Source organism: Myripristis murdjan, chromosome 19 (genome assembly GCF_902150065.1).
Source record: "Myripristis murdjan chromosome 19, fMyrMur1.1, whole genome shotgun sequence".
In the NCBI taxonomy this organism is placed as follows: Eukaryota; Metazoa; Chordata; class Actinopteri; order Holocentriformes; family Holocentridae; genus Myripristis; species Myripristis murdjan.
In genome coordinates, this window is record NC_043998.1 from 22310229 (window position 1) to 22327110 (window position 16882).

At 41.2% G+C, this 16882-nt stretch overlaps 1 protein-coding gene across 1 annotated transcript in view; it reads left to right on the forward strand.

Annotated features, from left to right (window-relative positions):
• The window catches only part of pemt (phosphatidylethanolamine N-methyltransferase), a 100755-nt gene extending 86290 nt beyond the window's left edge, over positions 1-14465 (forward strand). Inside the window, exons 6-7 of the mRNA XM_030078679.1 lie at positions 7480-7554; positions 14022-14465. Of these exons, the coding sequence (XP_029934539.1) occupies positions 7480-7554; positions 14022-14076 (130 nt within the window). The 3' untranslated portion in view covers positions 14077-14465. The remainder of the gene's footprint in view (positions 1-7479; positions 7555-14021) is intronic.
• The last annotated feature ends 2417 nt before the right edge of the window (positions 14466-16882 follow it).

The following is a 16882-nucleotide window of genomic DNA, read 5'->3' on the forward strand; positions in this document are numbered from 1 at the left end:
CACTAAAACATACAGGAATCACTTTACCTTTCATTTTGTTAAGAGAATAAATAGAAACCAATATGGGACTGTACGTTACACTGCAAAAACTCAGAATCTTACCAAGATTATTTGTCTTATTTCAAGTCAAAAATGTCTTATTTCTAGTCAAAATATCTCATTACACTTAAAATAAGACATGATCAGCTCAGAAGTAAATTGTTTTTAGACCATTTTCACTTGTTTCAAGTGAAAATTCACTTGAAACAAGTGAAAATTTGCTTGTTTCATTGGCAAAATTTGCCAGTGGAAAAAGTGAAAATTCACTTGAAACAAGTGAAAATTAGCTAGAAACAAGAAACAAATTTTGCCAATGAAACAAGCAAATTATCACTTGAAACAAGAGACAATTGTCTAAAAACAAGTTACTTCTGAGGTGATCATGTCTTATTTTAAGTGTAATGAGATATTTTGACTAGAAATAAGACATTTTTGACTTGAAATAAGACAAATAATCTTGGTAAGATTCTGAGTTTTTGCAGTGTAGTGAGCTAGGCAGCTTTTTCAAGTCGCTCTTGTGAGGATATCCTGATTTAGGATTATCTCAATAACAGAAATTCACTGCAATTAGCTTTTTTAATCATGATCCGTGATAAAATCCTATATTTTCCCATCCCTGCACTGGGCTCCCTGTTGGTCCAGCATGCATCAGTAGGAGAGAGAGAGGTAGAAAGTGCAGAATGCAACTGCATGGAGGCGTTTCTTAAAAACGAGCATTCATTCAAGCTGATAAATCATTAAATACGAGCTCTGTGGTTGTCAGGCGCCGTGTGTTTACTCGTGTTAATGTAGCTGCTGGCTGAAACTGAGTATTCACAAGAGGTTTTTTTTTTTGTTTTTTTTTTCCAGGCGGAAACTCGTCCATTCATGCTTCTCGTTCAGGGCTGAGTTTTGTGTGTCAAAGTCGGAGGCCGTCAAAAGCCCACACAGCACTTGCAGATTGAGAGCAGAATTATAATGCAAGGAAAAGGATGTGACAGTGCCGCCTTGACCCTCTCCTTCAATTCCTCTCCTCTAACAAGCGCTTCATGGACTTAATGTCATTCAGAGATCGAGGCATGTGGCACATTAACCTGAACAGAATGTTTTACAAGTCAAAGAAAAAAAAATCAACCGTTAAACACATTTGAATGTTGGCTGTTGGTAACTTTAAGCTCTTATAACCAGATGACTGGCCAAACGTCGGCGACGAGACACCACATCAAGATGTTTCCTGTGCTGCTGCGATGGAGTTCGATCTCGGAAAACGCGATCTAAAACATCCAGCGGCAAACGTCAGGTTTTAGTGTCGGTTGTTCACAATCAAAGAGCAAGGCGTCTTTTTCTACAGCTGCCGTTTCGCACCGACGTTCAACAAATTCTTCATTGACCGTCGCCACAGTGGACTTTGGCTTTGACTAAGTCTCACAGCTTAAGTCCCAGACAACCTAATATTGGCTAGCTAGCTGTATTTACCTACACAAACACCTGACCTCTTTACAGAAAGCAGCAGGCTCGCTCTCTTGATAATGTTGAAAGTCATTCTGAGAAATTAAACCGATTCTTAACCAGGGTCAGTGGGGGTCTGCAGCAGGGGCGTGCAGTCATAATAAGCTATAATTGCAGTGCATGCCCAAGCCCTTCAATTAAAATCTTTAAAATGTTGGTCTCCTAGTGTGTCCTTTTATAATATACCTTATTTCTATCATTTTGGTTGCAAACCGCTGCCGATATACACCTATCTAACTCAAGTTGACAGCTTGACGCGTGCATGCGCTCTGTGATACCGAGTGTTTACAGTAGTTTTGTAGCCGGTGTTTCTGTACGGGGCGTTTTCAATGGAAAATAAGCTGTCTGTGAACCAGCTTTTCAGAAGACGCATGAGCAACACGAGCAGCTACGTAGCAGCTCGCTTGAAATGTTCAGCGGCAACAGCAAGTCATTCACTTGACAGCTAGCTACCGTTAACGTCATTAGCTGGCTAGCTAGTACGGGAACGTTAACATTAGTTTGTTCTTTCATCTGCATCGTGCCAATCAAAATGTGTGAAAATACAACTTCAGTTGAGTAACCTGGCATGTTTTCATCGATTTAGGCTATTGCAGGTGTTATGAAAACGAGGTGTTCTCTGACGTTTATCACTTTGGTGCGGAGCCTGATGGGCAGTTTGTGTGTCATTTCATTGACCACGTAGGCTAGCTGGTGACATTGCTGTGTGTTTGCAGTAGGGTGGCCATACGTCCGGATTTAGTCCGGAATTTAAATGCCTTGTCCAGCGTCCGGCGCAGCCTCAAGCCGGACGCTTATTTGTCCTCCTTTTTGGAGTTGCACTTGAACGCAACGCTGGCCCGGACTGTACATCGATATCAGTCATATTTTTCGTCATAGACTTTTAAATTACAATCCAGAAAGTGCATTAATTGGATGCGCGTTAGTTTTTCTCCTCCTGCGCTGCTGTGTGCTCATGCCGGAGTGCGTGTGTGTGGCGCTGTCTGAAGTCTGAAGTCACTGGCTAACAGCAGCACACTGGCTTAGCTTGTCTATTCAGAGAAGAGGTATCACTTCGGCTTATTTTTCAATCTGTGTTATCACATGCATACTACTGCTCATTCATTGGTAGCTGAATTGTTAGGTCTGTTTGATAAGTAATTTACATTTTTAAAATAATAATTAAAAATATTGTTAAATTAAAAAAAAAAAAAGCCAACATGATGCAGGTCAAAGACTAAAAAAGAATATTGACTAACACTATTGACTAAAACTAGACTAAAATACTTTGGATTTTCTTCGACTAAAACTAGACTAAAATGCCAAGACTTTTCGTCGACTAAAATGTGACTAAACAAAAAAGAATTCAAGTTGAGTAAATATGACTAAAAGTAAAAAGGGCATTTGACACTAGACTAAGACTAAAACTGAAAATTTGCACGCGTGTCTATCAAAATCAAGTTGTCGAGTTGATATGCTATACAGTAGTTAAAAACCATATCATGCGTTTTTATTAATAAATAAATGCCCCAAACTTTTCGAGCTCGCACCCTGAGGGCACTCGCATGAAATTGGTACCACAGCATGACTACACAAAAACGTCACCACTCGCCACTGGTCTGCAGGCTATCCCAGCATGCACTGGGCAGAATGAAAGATGTATTTTCAGTGAGAGAGATGCATTTTCAAGTTTATCCACCTTAATGTACAAAGCCACAGGCTGAGTACAAATCTCAGTAATCTGTGGAAATAAAAAAAAAAAAAAAACTCTCTCTCACAATATGTTTCCACGCTGAGTCACATTTTCTGTGGCACCTGCGCTCTGAAAATCGGCAAAAGGAGGTGAAGGAAAGGTCCTCTTGTTATTTTTGGAAACCACATGTGGTGCCAAAGCTGGCATCACTCGAGTCGCCTTGACCTACTTCATGGACGAGCAGAGGCACAACAGAACTCAGCCGTCACACTTGAACTGTGACAGAGTGACGTCTTCGCGCGGCGAGATGAAAAAGAGAACGAATGAGTGGAATCGTTGGAATGTGAAGTGTCGCCAAAGACTTTTACACTCAAGGACTTATTGCACGTTGATGAACGGAGCCTCGGTGACCTACATTGTGGCTGACCAGAGTGTGTGCAGCTCCCTCTCTCTTCTTCAACATAATTTACCTGTATTCATGTGTGTGTTTGCCTCTCAAATGTTGGAATTGATTTGTGTCTCCCTTTAGCACGTAGGCAGTTTTGTCGCAGCTCTTACAGGACATTCCTCGTCTTTGTTCGGTGTCGTTTCCCTCGCAGCCTGAAGGATGCAGCGTGCTCCTCTGTCTGCATGGGGGTGCTGTTCGGAGACGGATCGCGTGGCTGTTTCCGAAGTGTCACATTTAGGAAACTACGAAATAGAAAAAACCTAGAAGAAAGAAACGGAGATACAGTCATCAGGCACAGCAAAGAGAAAATTTGCGTTTTCAAGCCTCATTTCCAAGACGCTCCTCTGTCTGCTCCATTTTTCCTTTCGAACCCGACAGAAAGTGGGACAGTTCAGCCCATTAGCTTGTTTAACACTTAGGACCACACAGTGCCTCGTTGAGATTTGGGATGTGTGCACGGCAGCTCCTCTGCGACCTTTTTTTTTTTAATCTGTGTTGCTTTACAAGAACCATCTTGTATTTGTTAATTACCATTGTTGGTATTAAATCTTCAAGTCTTCACTGTAACTCTGTAGCTCTGAACTACCATGGTCTGTATTTAAAATATCTGCAATCATGTCTGATGATATCAATAACTTTCATGAAGTTAATATTTTGCATCGGCACTTTACATTATAATGCTAATAGGTTTACAAGCACTCTACAGTGGCGCTTTAAGTATGCAATAATAATTTCTACTACCTAACCGGCACTTTTACATCACACTTTAGGAATGTTTAGGTTGTTTATTCATGTATGTATGGCATGGTGTGGTTTGTGACATGGGCCATATGACATGTAAAACACACACAATGATATGTGCAGGTCTGTTTGTTGTAATGCTTGTTTTATTGTGTTGATTGTTTTAATGTTTCTTGTAAGGACTGCAGATGGAAATTAGCTTCCCTGCTAAATCTGGTGCACTCATCTTTTTATTCATGTGAATAACTTATGAAAGTGCACACACTTTATAAATTGAATAAAATAAAATGAATAAATACAGTTACCCCTCACTGTGCAGCTCCTCAAAGACGTTTGCATACATGTATCTTCACAAAAGTTTAGTTCCAGCTGTTGTAAGAGTCATTCACTAGTTTAAAGAAAGTAGCAGGCACTTGTTCACTTCCTCCTCATCCCAGTGACCCCACTCCCTCCTGGTTAAGTAGGTCAAGGTCCAGATTTGTGGACTACAAGTCTGGCTAGCAGCTGCTGTGATCAGACGGCGCTGATTATTCCTCCCACCTCTGATTTCGCTGTTTTGCTTTCTTCCCTTTCTTCCTGCATCTCTCGCTCTCCTCGGCAATTGGATGATGCTTTTGTTCACGCATGGAAGAATAAATGATATGATTATGATGATGAAGCGCACGGGTGTGGAGTGATTGTGCAAACGTGTCGTCAGGCTGGAGTGGCGGCCCTGATTGCGCAGCCTGTCGGCATAAGAGGGCCTTTTGTCCGGCGCTCATGCACGCTCGCCTTACATAAGCCGGCCGCATTGCAGACGCCGTGCATCTCCATATGTGCATGTGGGCGTGGGGGGTTTGGGGCGAGGGCGTGTGAGTCAGCGTTGGAGACCTGGTCAAAATGCAGCTCTGATTCTAATTTGTCCAATTTGTATTATCCACATCCTCGCTGCCTCGCTATGGAGCCCTTCTGTGATTAACAGAATAGATCTGTGTCAGTAGGCCACTCGCCGCTCAGGAATATGTAGGGCACTGCCTCGCACGTGTGTGTGTGTGTGTGTGTGTTGTTTTTTTTTTTATCTCTACAGGGATGCTCTGAGAGGTCAAACCCACTTACAGTCACAATTTAATAATTTCCGTGTGATTTTGACTGACTGACGTGGAATCCCTATCTGTTATTTACTGGTAAAAAAGTTCAATTAGAGATAGCTGCAGGTGTGTGTGTGTGTGTGTGTGTGCACATCCATTTGTCATGCAGTGGCATCACTTCCCAGCAGATGCCAAAAAGGGGGCGTGGCATATCGCAATGACGCTCGTAACGTCCGCTCAGTCGAAAGGGGGCGTGGCAGTGGGCGGGGCATACCACTGCAAGTAACAGTGGGCGGAGCATGCCAGAGGAAGTCCCAGAACGTCCCTGCGGATGAGTCTGTAACATTTTGACCCAAGCTTTGTCCATATGTTAACCCTTTATAGGGCACTCACTGAAAGACTTTGAAATTCAAAAAAACAACCCTAGACTGTTATTAGTGAACATGACAGGACTTTATTACTTTTATAAAATTTTTCAAAAAATTTTATTTTCCTATAGAAAATCAAGGCCAATGAGATTGGTCAAATGCCACAATCATGTGACCTGGGATGTAGAGCGATCTTTGCTGATTGGCTGGGTGAAGACCAAATGATTATTGAACTAACTGAGACAGGGGATGGGCCTGATATGTAAAATTTTTGAAATTACCAAAAATAGTCACTTGCCCGATAAAGGTTAATGCCTCACACAGATTAGACCACGCCCACTTCATGTGAGGCCACACCCACTTCTGTTTCCTTAAAGTGGCCTGGTTTGGTGTCTTGTGACTGACAGGTTGGCTGACACACGGCCACGCCCACTTCTGGTTGTGGTGCACCATTGGTTAGAGACGACGTTTTGACTTGTTACTAACAGAAACTGTAATTTCAGATATTATAACGAGATGTTATTCTACTTTTATTCATCAATAATAAGTATATTCTGTCTAGTCAAATCTGTATTCTAAATATCAGCAACTAGGTTTTAGCAGTCTGACACTGACAATGCTTTTTGCAAGTCATCATAACAGAATTAGACATATTTTGAGTCAGCATTTATTTATTATCAGCTATAATATTCTAATTAATAATATTCTAATTCCTATGAGTAAAAATGTAATGTACATATATTTAATTAATTAAAGAGTTTTACTAATAAAAATTGAATTGTATATAAGACAATGAGATTTAGTGAAGTTGAACTGCATTATTTTATTGATTTTTTTGTTTTCCTTTGATTTATGTACTTACTTTATGCTTTTTATGTTTGCTTGTTTGTTTACTTTTGTGGATCACATGATTGCATACAAAGCTTATTGAGATGAGATTCCTCCTAGAAGCCTCTATGTTTTTGTTTTTAATCTCACCTGCACATCATGCTCCTTTTCTGTTGTTGTTTTTCTGCTGCTTTGCTTTGTAGGTGCAAATAAATAAATAACTAGATAAAATAAGATATTATGATATTGAGATTGATGTATAAGTAACATGTATAAGTGTTGCATTGCATTTGGGGTTTGTAAAAAATGAGTTGTTACTTTTAAGCTGGTGGCATTTTATACTAAAAAGACTTGCTATGTAAGATGGGGTCATTTTAAAACTTTTTATTTAAAGGCAATGTGAGAGAAATATTGCAGAGATCAAATCAAATAGTCCAACGGTGACCTCCAACATCCTGAAATAATGTTTGTGAAATATCTATCCATCAGACGTGCCGTCAGCGCTGCGTGTGAAGGACTCATGCATCAGGACGCTGTGTTCAACTGATTGTTAGTCCCCTAAATGCATCTCTGTGCTCACTCTCTCTTCCTACCTCTTCCTCTCTCTCTCTCTCTCTCTCTGTACCTGTTTCTAGGTCTCGGTCTCCCTCTCTTGAGACAGTCTGATTGAGCTGAAGTGGGTCCTTCACCAGGATCGGGCTTGAATATGCAGAAGGTATTATGTTGTACTTACATACAAAAGATAGGCTAATGCCTCTCCCTCTCTCTCTCCCTCTCTCTCTCTCTCTCTCTCTCTCTCTCTCTCTCTCTCTCTCCCTCTCTCTCCAGCGGTGCCAGCCCTGTAGGTCTCGTCCTCACAGCAGTAGTGGCTGTGTCTTACAAGGTGGCGATAGGATTTGAAGGGTAAGCACATCCACATTCACAAACACATCCTCACATTTCTCTCCTACGTCTGTCCTCATGAGGATCTTCCACCGACCACATTCACCCCCAAACCTCTAATCTGACAAGAAAACCCATTTGACTGCTCACACCTGTGATTTTGTTTTACGAACATTTCCACACATTTTGCATGACAAAAAAAAAAAAAAAAAATTAGGGTAAAGATTTCACAACATAATCAGAATAATTTTTTTGGTTGTAACAGCCGCCTTATCATCCTCACCATTCATAAACCACAGAGCTGATAACCGGCTGCGGAAAACAAACCTTTCACTGATTTTGGACTATTTTCCCTGGCGGAGGGAAACCCAACAGTGCTGCTGCTTTTAGGAAAATGAATATGGAGGACTTTATTATAGTGATGGAATAGCGGTGTGGAGAAAGTTTGAAGTCTCTGAAAGTTCATTTTCATATCGGAGAGCGATGAATGGAAACCAACGGCTGGAGAAAAGGGATTAAAAATGATATGGCAGCCTTGGAAATAGATCAGCAGAAATATGATGTTTATACATATTTTGTAGATATTACACACTAAACACACAAAAAGTGTCTGGTATGATTGTTTTGTGGAGCAGACAATCCATATTTGCTCAACTCAAATAAAAAAAAGAAAAAGAAAAGAAAGAAACAATAGTGCCGGTATCAGCGAAGTTCGATTGAACACAGGAAGTTATGCAAAATAGTGACGTGCAGACAGAGAAGGTCAACGACATAATTACTGAAAGTCATCGCCTGAACCAGTTTCTCGCTGACCTTCATAGGTATGCAGGTTGTTTCGTGATTATTTTTAAACTCTTGTGCCAACTCTTCCTGTGAGAATAACACAAAGCGAGATGAAAGATCAATTTCTTCACGGCCGAGGTGTCAAACGGCAGCCGACCGCTTCACCCTCTCTTCCTCCTCCTCCTCCTCCTCCTCCTCCTCTTTCTCCTCCTCCGTGGCCATTATGAGATGAGACCTACAAAAACAGTTATGAGTGACCTAGTTCTGGACACAAAAACACAGAAACTCACAAACACACGCCGCCGCTGCATAAGCCGCCCACAAATGAGACGGAGCTTGAGATGGAAACAGCTGCCGTGTCCGAGACCTCCGCCGTGTGCACTTACTCATCAAGGCCGGTGTGTGTGCGTGTGTGTGTGTGTGTGAGAGAGAGAGAGAGAGAGAGAGAGAGAAATGCCCTCCCATCCATAGCCCAGCCGCATTTGTTCTCATTTGTATGCGTGTTTATTATGCACATGTCATCTAGGTTAATTGGAAGATTAAGCTTTTGTATGTTTAATATGTATTTTAATGAGTAAAGTGCAGCACTGAGGCAAAGTTCAGAATCAGCAGGTGCACTTTAAAGCATCAAACACGGTCACAACTTACTCCAGAAAAATGACCCGACGTGACTTCCCTGTTAAACTAAAACAGTTTCCTTCACTGCCAAATAATCTGGATTTGTCTCATATTGACGATTGAAATCTCACCGGTGGGATAAGATAATCTCACTCGCTTCCAGTGCAGTTTCATTTATATAAAGTATAAATGAATGTTTTGAAACAAGGCAGAATAAAGCAGAGCAGGATCAAGAAAATGACGCTTGATTCAAGACAACGGTGGAAACAAGTCGATTGGATTTTATAGATGGCGCATTGTGAACCAATTATATCGAAACATCTCATTTTCAGTCACTTATCAAGTTTATATTCACCCTCATTCAACCAATATGTTTTTCCATAAACTGAAAACAGCCGTCGCACTGCGGCAAAGCTACACCTTACCAGGTGATTTAGTCCCATCTTCAATAATAAACGCACATTTTCACCTTGATAAGCAGGACCAAGACGGATGCTGGAAAAATGGCTCTTTGTTTATGTCACAACATGACTGACCTACATTTGTCAAATACATAAACCTAAGTCCAGACACACACACACACACACACAGGCATGCAAATACACACCTGCGCTCTGAGCATTGTGATGGAAGATGAAATGTGGTGTTTACCATTCCGCCTCCCTGTCGTCCTCCTCGCTTTCTGGTCATGTCAAGGTTATTTTAGTTAATCACCTTTCCGATTCCCCACGCTCACGTTTGTGTTGCCGGAGAAACCAGCCTGAAGTCAACAGGAGACGATTCAGCCGCCTCGTCTAACCGAGGCTTCGCTTTAAACTCAGAAGCAGCTCATTTGGCCGGGAGACGGGAAGGAAAAAGACAGCTTGGACTTGCCATGCGTCTCTGAAAATGTGACACATTAACGCACGCTGTGGAGGAGGGCGCGGACTGTCTCCAGCAGCGCAAGTCCAAAATTGCACCCGGAAATTTGTGGAGTGAAGCGAAGGCAGGTGCCGGGTCGCACCGCGCCCCGCGATGGGGGGAAGGTTCAGACGCCACGTTTAGCTTCACCCCGAGCTCAGCCTCTCAATGCTCTCGTTAGCCCTGTTTGTGCAGGGATAGAAAAGCGTCAGGTGAGATATTACCACACACAGGCAGTAGAAGAAGATACAGGCCCCATGCATGAACTTGAACTCTGCAAAGTGAACAGGAACAGGAGCAGGGTGGAGCGTCACACTCCTGGTAAGAAAGTCACAGAGTTTCCCAAAAAAATGATTATAACACCATAACAAGTTTTTTTTTGTGATCTGAAACTGTATATCTTGAATGCTTTTGCCGACTCATGATAATTTAATTGGACATATTTGAATCAGCATTTATTTATTCTCACTAATAATGTTAGAATATGGCAGCTGATATCTGGAAATGCAATTTATACGAGTAAAAATGTAATGTAGATATATTTAGTTGGAGTTTTAACTAGTAAAAACTGTATTGCATATAAGAGAATGAGATTTGGTGTAAGTCAGTAACCAGAACCAGCAGTACACTCCGGAACGGATCCGCCCTCAAGTCGCCAGATCCGCGTAGCAGTCAGACTGTTACACGCCTCTGCACCAGCTTTGCCCCAGACCTCCCATGCGGCAGATCCAAACCATATATCATATTATGGATCTTAGCCAAATCCAAATCCAAACCACATATCATAAGCATGGATCACAAATCTGGGCCAGATACAGACCGCATGTCATGGCTTTATCCACTGTGTTGGGCCAGGTCCGGTCAAAATCTGTTACAGATCCATTATCCAAATGTGTGCCGGTATTGGGCCGTCGTGAAGAAAGACACAGGCGCAGATCCGTTCAGTGGATCTGCACCAAATCGTGACCTATGTCTGGCCCTGATCTGGCACAGATATATTTTGCTGTTAGGGTGGTGACATATGAGAGTTTACAGAGTGAGAGCTTCACCACTAACTCACTCTGAGTCAAAAAAAAGTGATGCATTTCCAGAGATATAGCGGCTTCTGAGTTCAGCCTCTGTGAGTCTGGCCTGAAGTTTGGTGTGATGTTGCTGCGTTTGGCCAACAGAAGCTCTGCTGGACGGTTTGGACCAGCGTTGGTTTCATCAACGAAGACGATGACGAGACGATGACATTTTCGAGACGAGATGGGACAAAAATGTTATTACGTTCAAAACAGACGTTCAAAAATAGCTAATAGCACAGCTACACAGAGTTCACAGTGATTCAAGAAAAAAGAAGAGATCTGTGTTCACACTTTACTGAAGATGCTGTAGAAAATAAAGCACAAAGCCCAGCAGGACCGGAGGAGCCGCCCTGTGCTGCTGTTCTGATCGCCTGTCAGGATTAAAATCACTGGATCTGCATCTTACAGTGTTACATGTGAAGCAGCTACATAAATCTACCCACAACGGCTAAAGAAAGGAAGTTTAGTTTGTTGATTTGATCTCGATCTCAAAGATGCATTTGACTAAAATGAGACGAAAACTTCTACAGATTTCTTCGACCAAAACTAACAGCAATTCAAATGACTAATGTGTGACTTAAACTAATATGCATTTTAGTCAAAAGACTGAGACTAAATCAAAATCCGCTGCCAAAATGAAAAACTGATTTCAAGCTTCAAGAGGAAATCCAAGATGGAGGAGGCAGTAGCTCTGGATGCCTCCTCACCAGCCAGCTGGACTGGACTGAACGCTGGTGGATTACAAAAGTCGGCCGAAGAGACAGGATGTGCATTCAGACAGGAACTGATGGAAAATATTACAGTTTTTTCCAGTTTTTACACACTAACAGCGACTCTTTAAGCTTTATCTCTGAAACCACGCACACTGGTCTACATTTCTACACCATTTTTCCAATTTTCTTTCCACATTTACTCTTTTAGACGAGTTCACTCACAAATGGGAGGCTGAGCACTAAAAGGCCACAGGCGAACGTTTGGTTCAGACAATCAAGGCCAATCAATACTGGACAGAGAGTAAGAATGGGGAGACTGAGGAGGAGGAGGTGAAGACGAAAGAGGAGGAGGAGGTTTTCATTCATGCTATCAGTGCGTAGTTGATGCTTCATGTGCCTCTTCGAATGATGCCGTGTTTGTACTGTACTGATGCAAAAACCCCAAAAGAGTTTGAAGAACTTCTGCAGGAGATCTATAATGTTTCGCTGGCTTGGTGTGCAGAGTTTTGCAATAGTTAATAGTTTCAAACACAGTGTCTAAGCAATCATAAAAAATAAAAAAAAATGCAATAATTAAAAGTAACGTTAAATGCAACATGAGGTCCTGCCACATCTGGTCATAACCCATTTTCGTTCCTCCATGTTCAAGAGCAAATTTATTTAAAAACTCTTAATCACCGTTTACAGCCTCAAACAGGCCCAGATTATAATTATAATTATAATTTGAGAAGAAAATTGCTTGGCTGACCACTTCAATACACAGGTACTTATGCAGAATGGTGAATTTTCCTTTTATTTTATGACCCACTGATATAAAACAAAAGCACTCAAAATGTGTTCAGGTGCGTCGGACAAATAAGTTTCAGCACAGCTGGCCTTCATCCCGGCCGACTGCGCTGAAACAACAACAGCTACAAGACAAAGACACTCGTTACAATAATTAAGAAGATAATTAGGTTTCTGAGCCAGTTGAAAGACAATTAATTAATCCCAATTTGCTGGGATTCATCTCGGTTAATCTTATCTGAATGTTTATCTGGAGCCCATATCTCTTTAAAGATGGATGGAGATTATATATGTACTTCAAATACAGAAAAGCAGAAATAACCTGGTCAGGCAGTATATAATCTGATTTAAATGGCTTGATTTAAATGTGTTTGAGGCTCTTTTTTTTTTTTTTTAAATTATACATAAATGATGCCTTCAGTTTGGTCCTGAAATTTTCAGTGTCAATCAAAAATCTCAGGCTTCAGGCCACTCTGAGTCACTTTTGCGGTGATTTTTTATTTTCTTTTTTCACTGGACCATACAGTCACACTAAAACATTTTTTATTTATTTTTTTTTTTTTACATATTTGTGTAAACATGCTTCAGGTATGTTCAGGAAGCAATCATATTTTCTATTACTAGAAAAGGTGTAACTGTAACAGACTACTCCTTTAAATGTGAGTTCAAACGGTCAGTGGGGTCCGCAGAACTATTTTCTAAATGTGCCAATTTTCATATAATTATGGGAAAAGCACTTTAAAAAAAATGTGGAGGAAGGCATGTCACCACTTTGCTGTCATGTTTGCTCATAAAACTTAATAACTGCTGGAAAATTCCCACTGTGAGCAAGGATTAAAAGAAAACGAGCAGCCAAGTTACAAAAAGTACTTATTTATTTATTTTTAGGTGTGAAACATTTGAAATCAATTGCAAATATTAGCGTGGACAGTTTCCCAGACTTCATGATAATAAATCTGTGCAGATTAGGGCCCAGTGGTGCAGAATGCTGTGTACATTCATGTGTGCAGTGACGGAGAAGGGGAACATGTAGATACACCATCTCCTTTACACACACACACACACACACACACATGCACCTCAGCACGCTCACACTGCAAAAAATCTCCATCCTAACAAGCCATTTAGTCTCATTTTCAGTGTTAAAATCTAGATTTTTCTTGAAAAACGGTGAAAAATCTGACAGTGGCATGAGATAATCCCACTTTTTTCCAATGCAGTTTCACTTGCTTCATTAATTTTTCTTCAAACAAGTAAAAATCTGTTGAAACAAGGCAGAATAAGGCAGATCAGCCCCGTTAGGATCAAGAAAATGACACTTGATTCAAGAAACAAGTAGATTACTTTAGGAAACAAGTGGGATTATCTCATCCCAGTGGCAGATTATTCACCGTGTTTGAAGAAAAACAAGATTTTAACACTGAGGATGAGACTGAATGACTTGTTAAGATGGTGATTTCTTGCAGCGCACACACACACAAGCTGCCATACAGTCACACACACACACCCACACACACCTGCATGCACACACACGTGCACGCAGGCTCCTGGCACGGGGTGGTACGGCTCTCCAGCCTCTGATTTATTGTCCCACCGCCTGTTTGCTCTGCTGTATTTGCAGACCATTCACCGAGCAGATCTATGAGGAGCGGAGTCGGCGCTGCAAGCACAAATGATCCCGGCCGAGGAGGCGCACCCAGACGGGCCGGCGGAGCGAGCGAGCGACTTCCTGACAGCTTCGATTATCAATCAGCCGCCCGGCGTGGACGCCAAGGCCGCCGCGCTCACGCTGCTCAATTGCTCAACTGCTGTGATCCGGATGCTTTTTTTTTTTTTTTTTTTTGTTCCCCCTTCACGTGTACCTCACATCTGATGCTTTCGAACCAGTGGACAGAAAAATCAATCATTTGAATGATCATGGACATGTGGTAGAAGATTGAATCCATCATCTGTTCTCAAATCAGCGTCTTAGTGATCTTATTGGAGCTCCAATCAGCAAATGTTTGATATTTTTAACTTGATAAATAACAAAAGCATTCAATTGTCAAAATTACAAAAACTGAATTGTCCATCAGTCAATTAAGTGGCTTTTTTTTTTTTTTTTTTTTTTTTTTTTTTTTTTTTGAGCAGGAATTTATATCGTTTATAACTGACAGTAAAGACTTAATCTGAATTTTCCCACATCCACCAATATGCTAATACGTCATTTTTCACAAGTTTATCTTCTTTGTTTTCCTTTTTTTTTTTTTTTTCTTTTGCATGTGATTCATGGTCAAGTTCTGTGTTTGGAGCCCACATCCTTTTAATTAGGATGGAGGACAACGAGACGCGACGATGGAAAACGAAGTCGAAAATGTGAAAGAGACGAAATTGCCAGGCAGACGCCACAGTTCAGTGAAAACTCAAAGGGTTTATCCTGTAACCCAAAAATGCTAAAAAACCAGGTCCTGAATATGAAGTTTTCTCCATGTTGGCTGGAAGATTAGCCTTCCTTTTGCCTTTTCAGCATCTCTGTCACTGCTGTGGTATCGATCAGTGGTTGAAAAATCAGGCCAAATGAGGAAAAAAAGAGAGATTTGAGCGAGATTTTTTTTTTTAATCACAAAGGAGGAAACATCACGAGTCTGAGCTTCACTTAGGACGACTTCCATTCCCTCCACTCTTCACAATAATGTTGTTAAATTGTGTTAAAACCGCACTAGGTAAGAGTTTTATGTAAAAATACTCTCGTCTGAACAGCCTGGAGCACAAAGCGAGGCCGCGGCGCTGAAGAGGGACCCATCAGCCCTAATGGAGACACCACACATTCGTCTTATTTGTCCAAATTAATGCATTAAGTCCGAGTGAGCGCTCCGGCCACAGAACGCTGGGCTCTGTAAAGAGCGTCCTCACCACAATGACCGGACATTAGGAGCAAATTTAGGTCAGACGACCGCAGACTTCACTGAGGTTACATCACCTCTGGGTGCTGAGCTGACCGCCTCCCGTGCAGCTTTAAAAACGTGTCGGCCACGTGAATTACCTCTTACATGTTAGATGGATGACCTCAAGAAACATATTTGATGTTTCTTTGAAATTACTCCAAAATGACACCAACAGTTCCCTCAAAATGTACTAAAACCCAAAACTTTCACTTTCACTGTGTCACTTGCAAACTGAATTTACGTGAAGCTGCATTCAAGTTGCAGATTTAGATTTAGGATTTCATAAAAATGACAGCAGGTTTAGCGCTGGTCGTTTAATTTCTGGAATATCACGATCTAATGGATTTGAAATATTCATCTAGACTCAGTTTGGTAACACAGTAAAAGTTTTCAGTAAATTTTGAGGTAAATGTTGATGTAATTAGGGGCGCATTTCAAAGAAATTTCAAATATGTTACCTGCTGATTATCACCTGTTTACCGTGAAGTGAAGTGTTACCGATTTGTTTTGAGGTCAGTGTTTTTTCTTCCAGGCTGCTTTGTTGACATGAATCCATTTTTAGATTTAGAGTTTAACCTTGCTTCTTTTCATGTTTGTTTTAATCCCTCACTCATTTAGTCATTTATTCTCATCTGCACTGTTAAAATCTTAAAAATCTACCACTGGGATGAGATAATCCCACTCGCTTCCCGACTTTTCTTGCATCGAGGGTCATTTTCTTGATCCTGGTGCGCCTGATCTGCCTTGTTTCAACACATTTATACTTGTTCACAGAAAAATGAATGAGGCAAGTGAGACTGCGACTGGAAATGAGGGATTATCTCATCCCACTGGGAGATTACGAGACGAATGAAAGCAATGTCAAAGCGCTAAACGGCCTGCGCTTGAATATTTTCACTTCTCCGGTTGAGTTCATCAGCCCAGATCAGTTGTGACATTTGAGCTGTTTTATAACGCCAGCTATTATAATCCTGGGAAAATAATAATAACAATTAAAAAAAAAAAAAAAAAAGTTCAATTGTTATGATAACGGCTGCTGTTGTGAGCTGCTGAGCGCGACCTTCAACAACTTCAACCTCGATCCCAAGCACAGACCTTGTGTGCATAACCTATGAAAACGCCTCTTCAACAAGCACAATAGGAGCATGATATAATTTAATATAATAAAATTCCATCACTTTTTACCCCGGCGCCACGGTGACATAACAAAGTCAAGTCCTCTGGTGTGAATGAAACAGTCGCAGCTTCACGACACAGACGTCACCGTGAAGAAGAGACTCAACAAAAAAAGCTGATGGCCATGATGACTTCTTTTCAGAGGATTAATACATCATTTTTTTTTTTTTTTCAATTCCACAAACCCAACATGAGGACTTACATCACTGTCGTATTACTGTTGTACTGTTGTTGTTCCTTTTGCACCCTTTTTTAAATGTAATGCAGTGCAATTTCACAAGAATCATGTCTGTTATCGTATTAAACTGTATTATCTATGCAAACTTAACCATTCCACACTGTACGGTGCACACTGCCCTGTTCCTGTGATGTTGACGGGAGA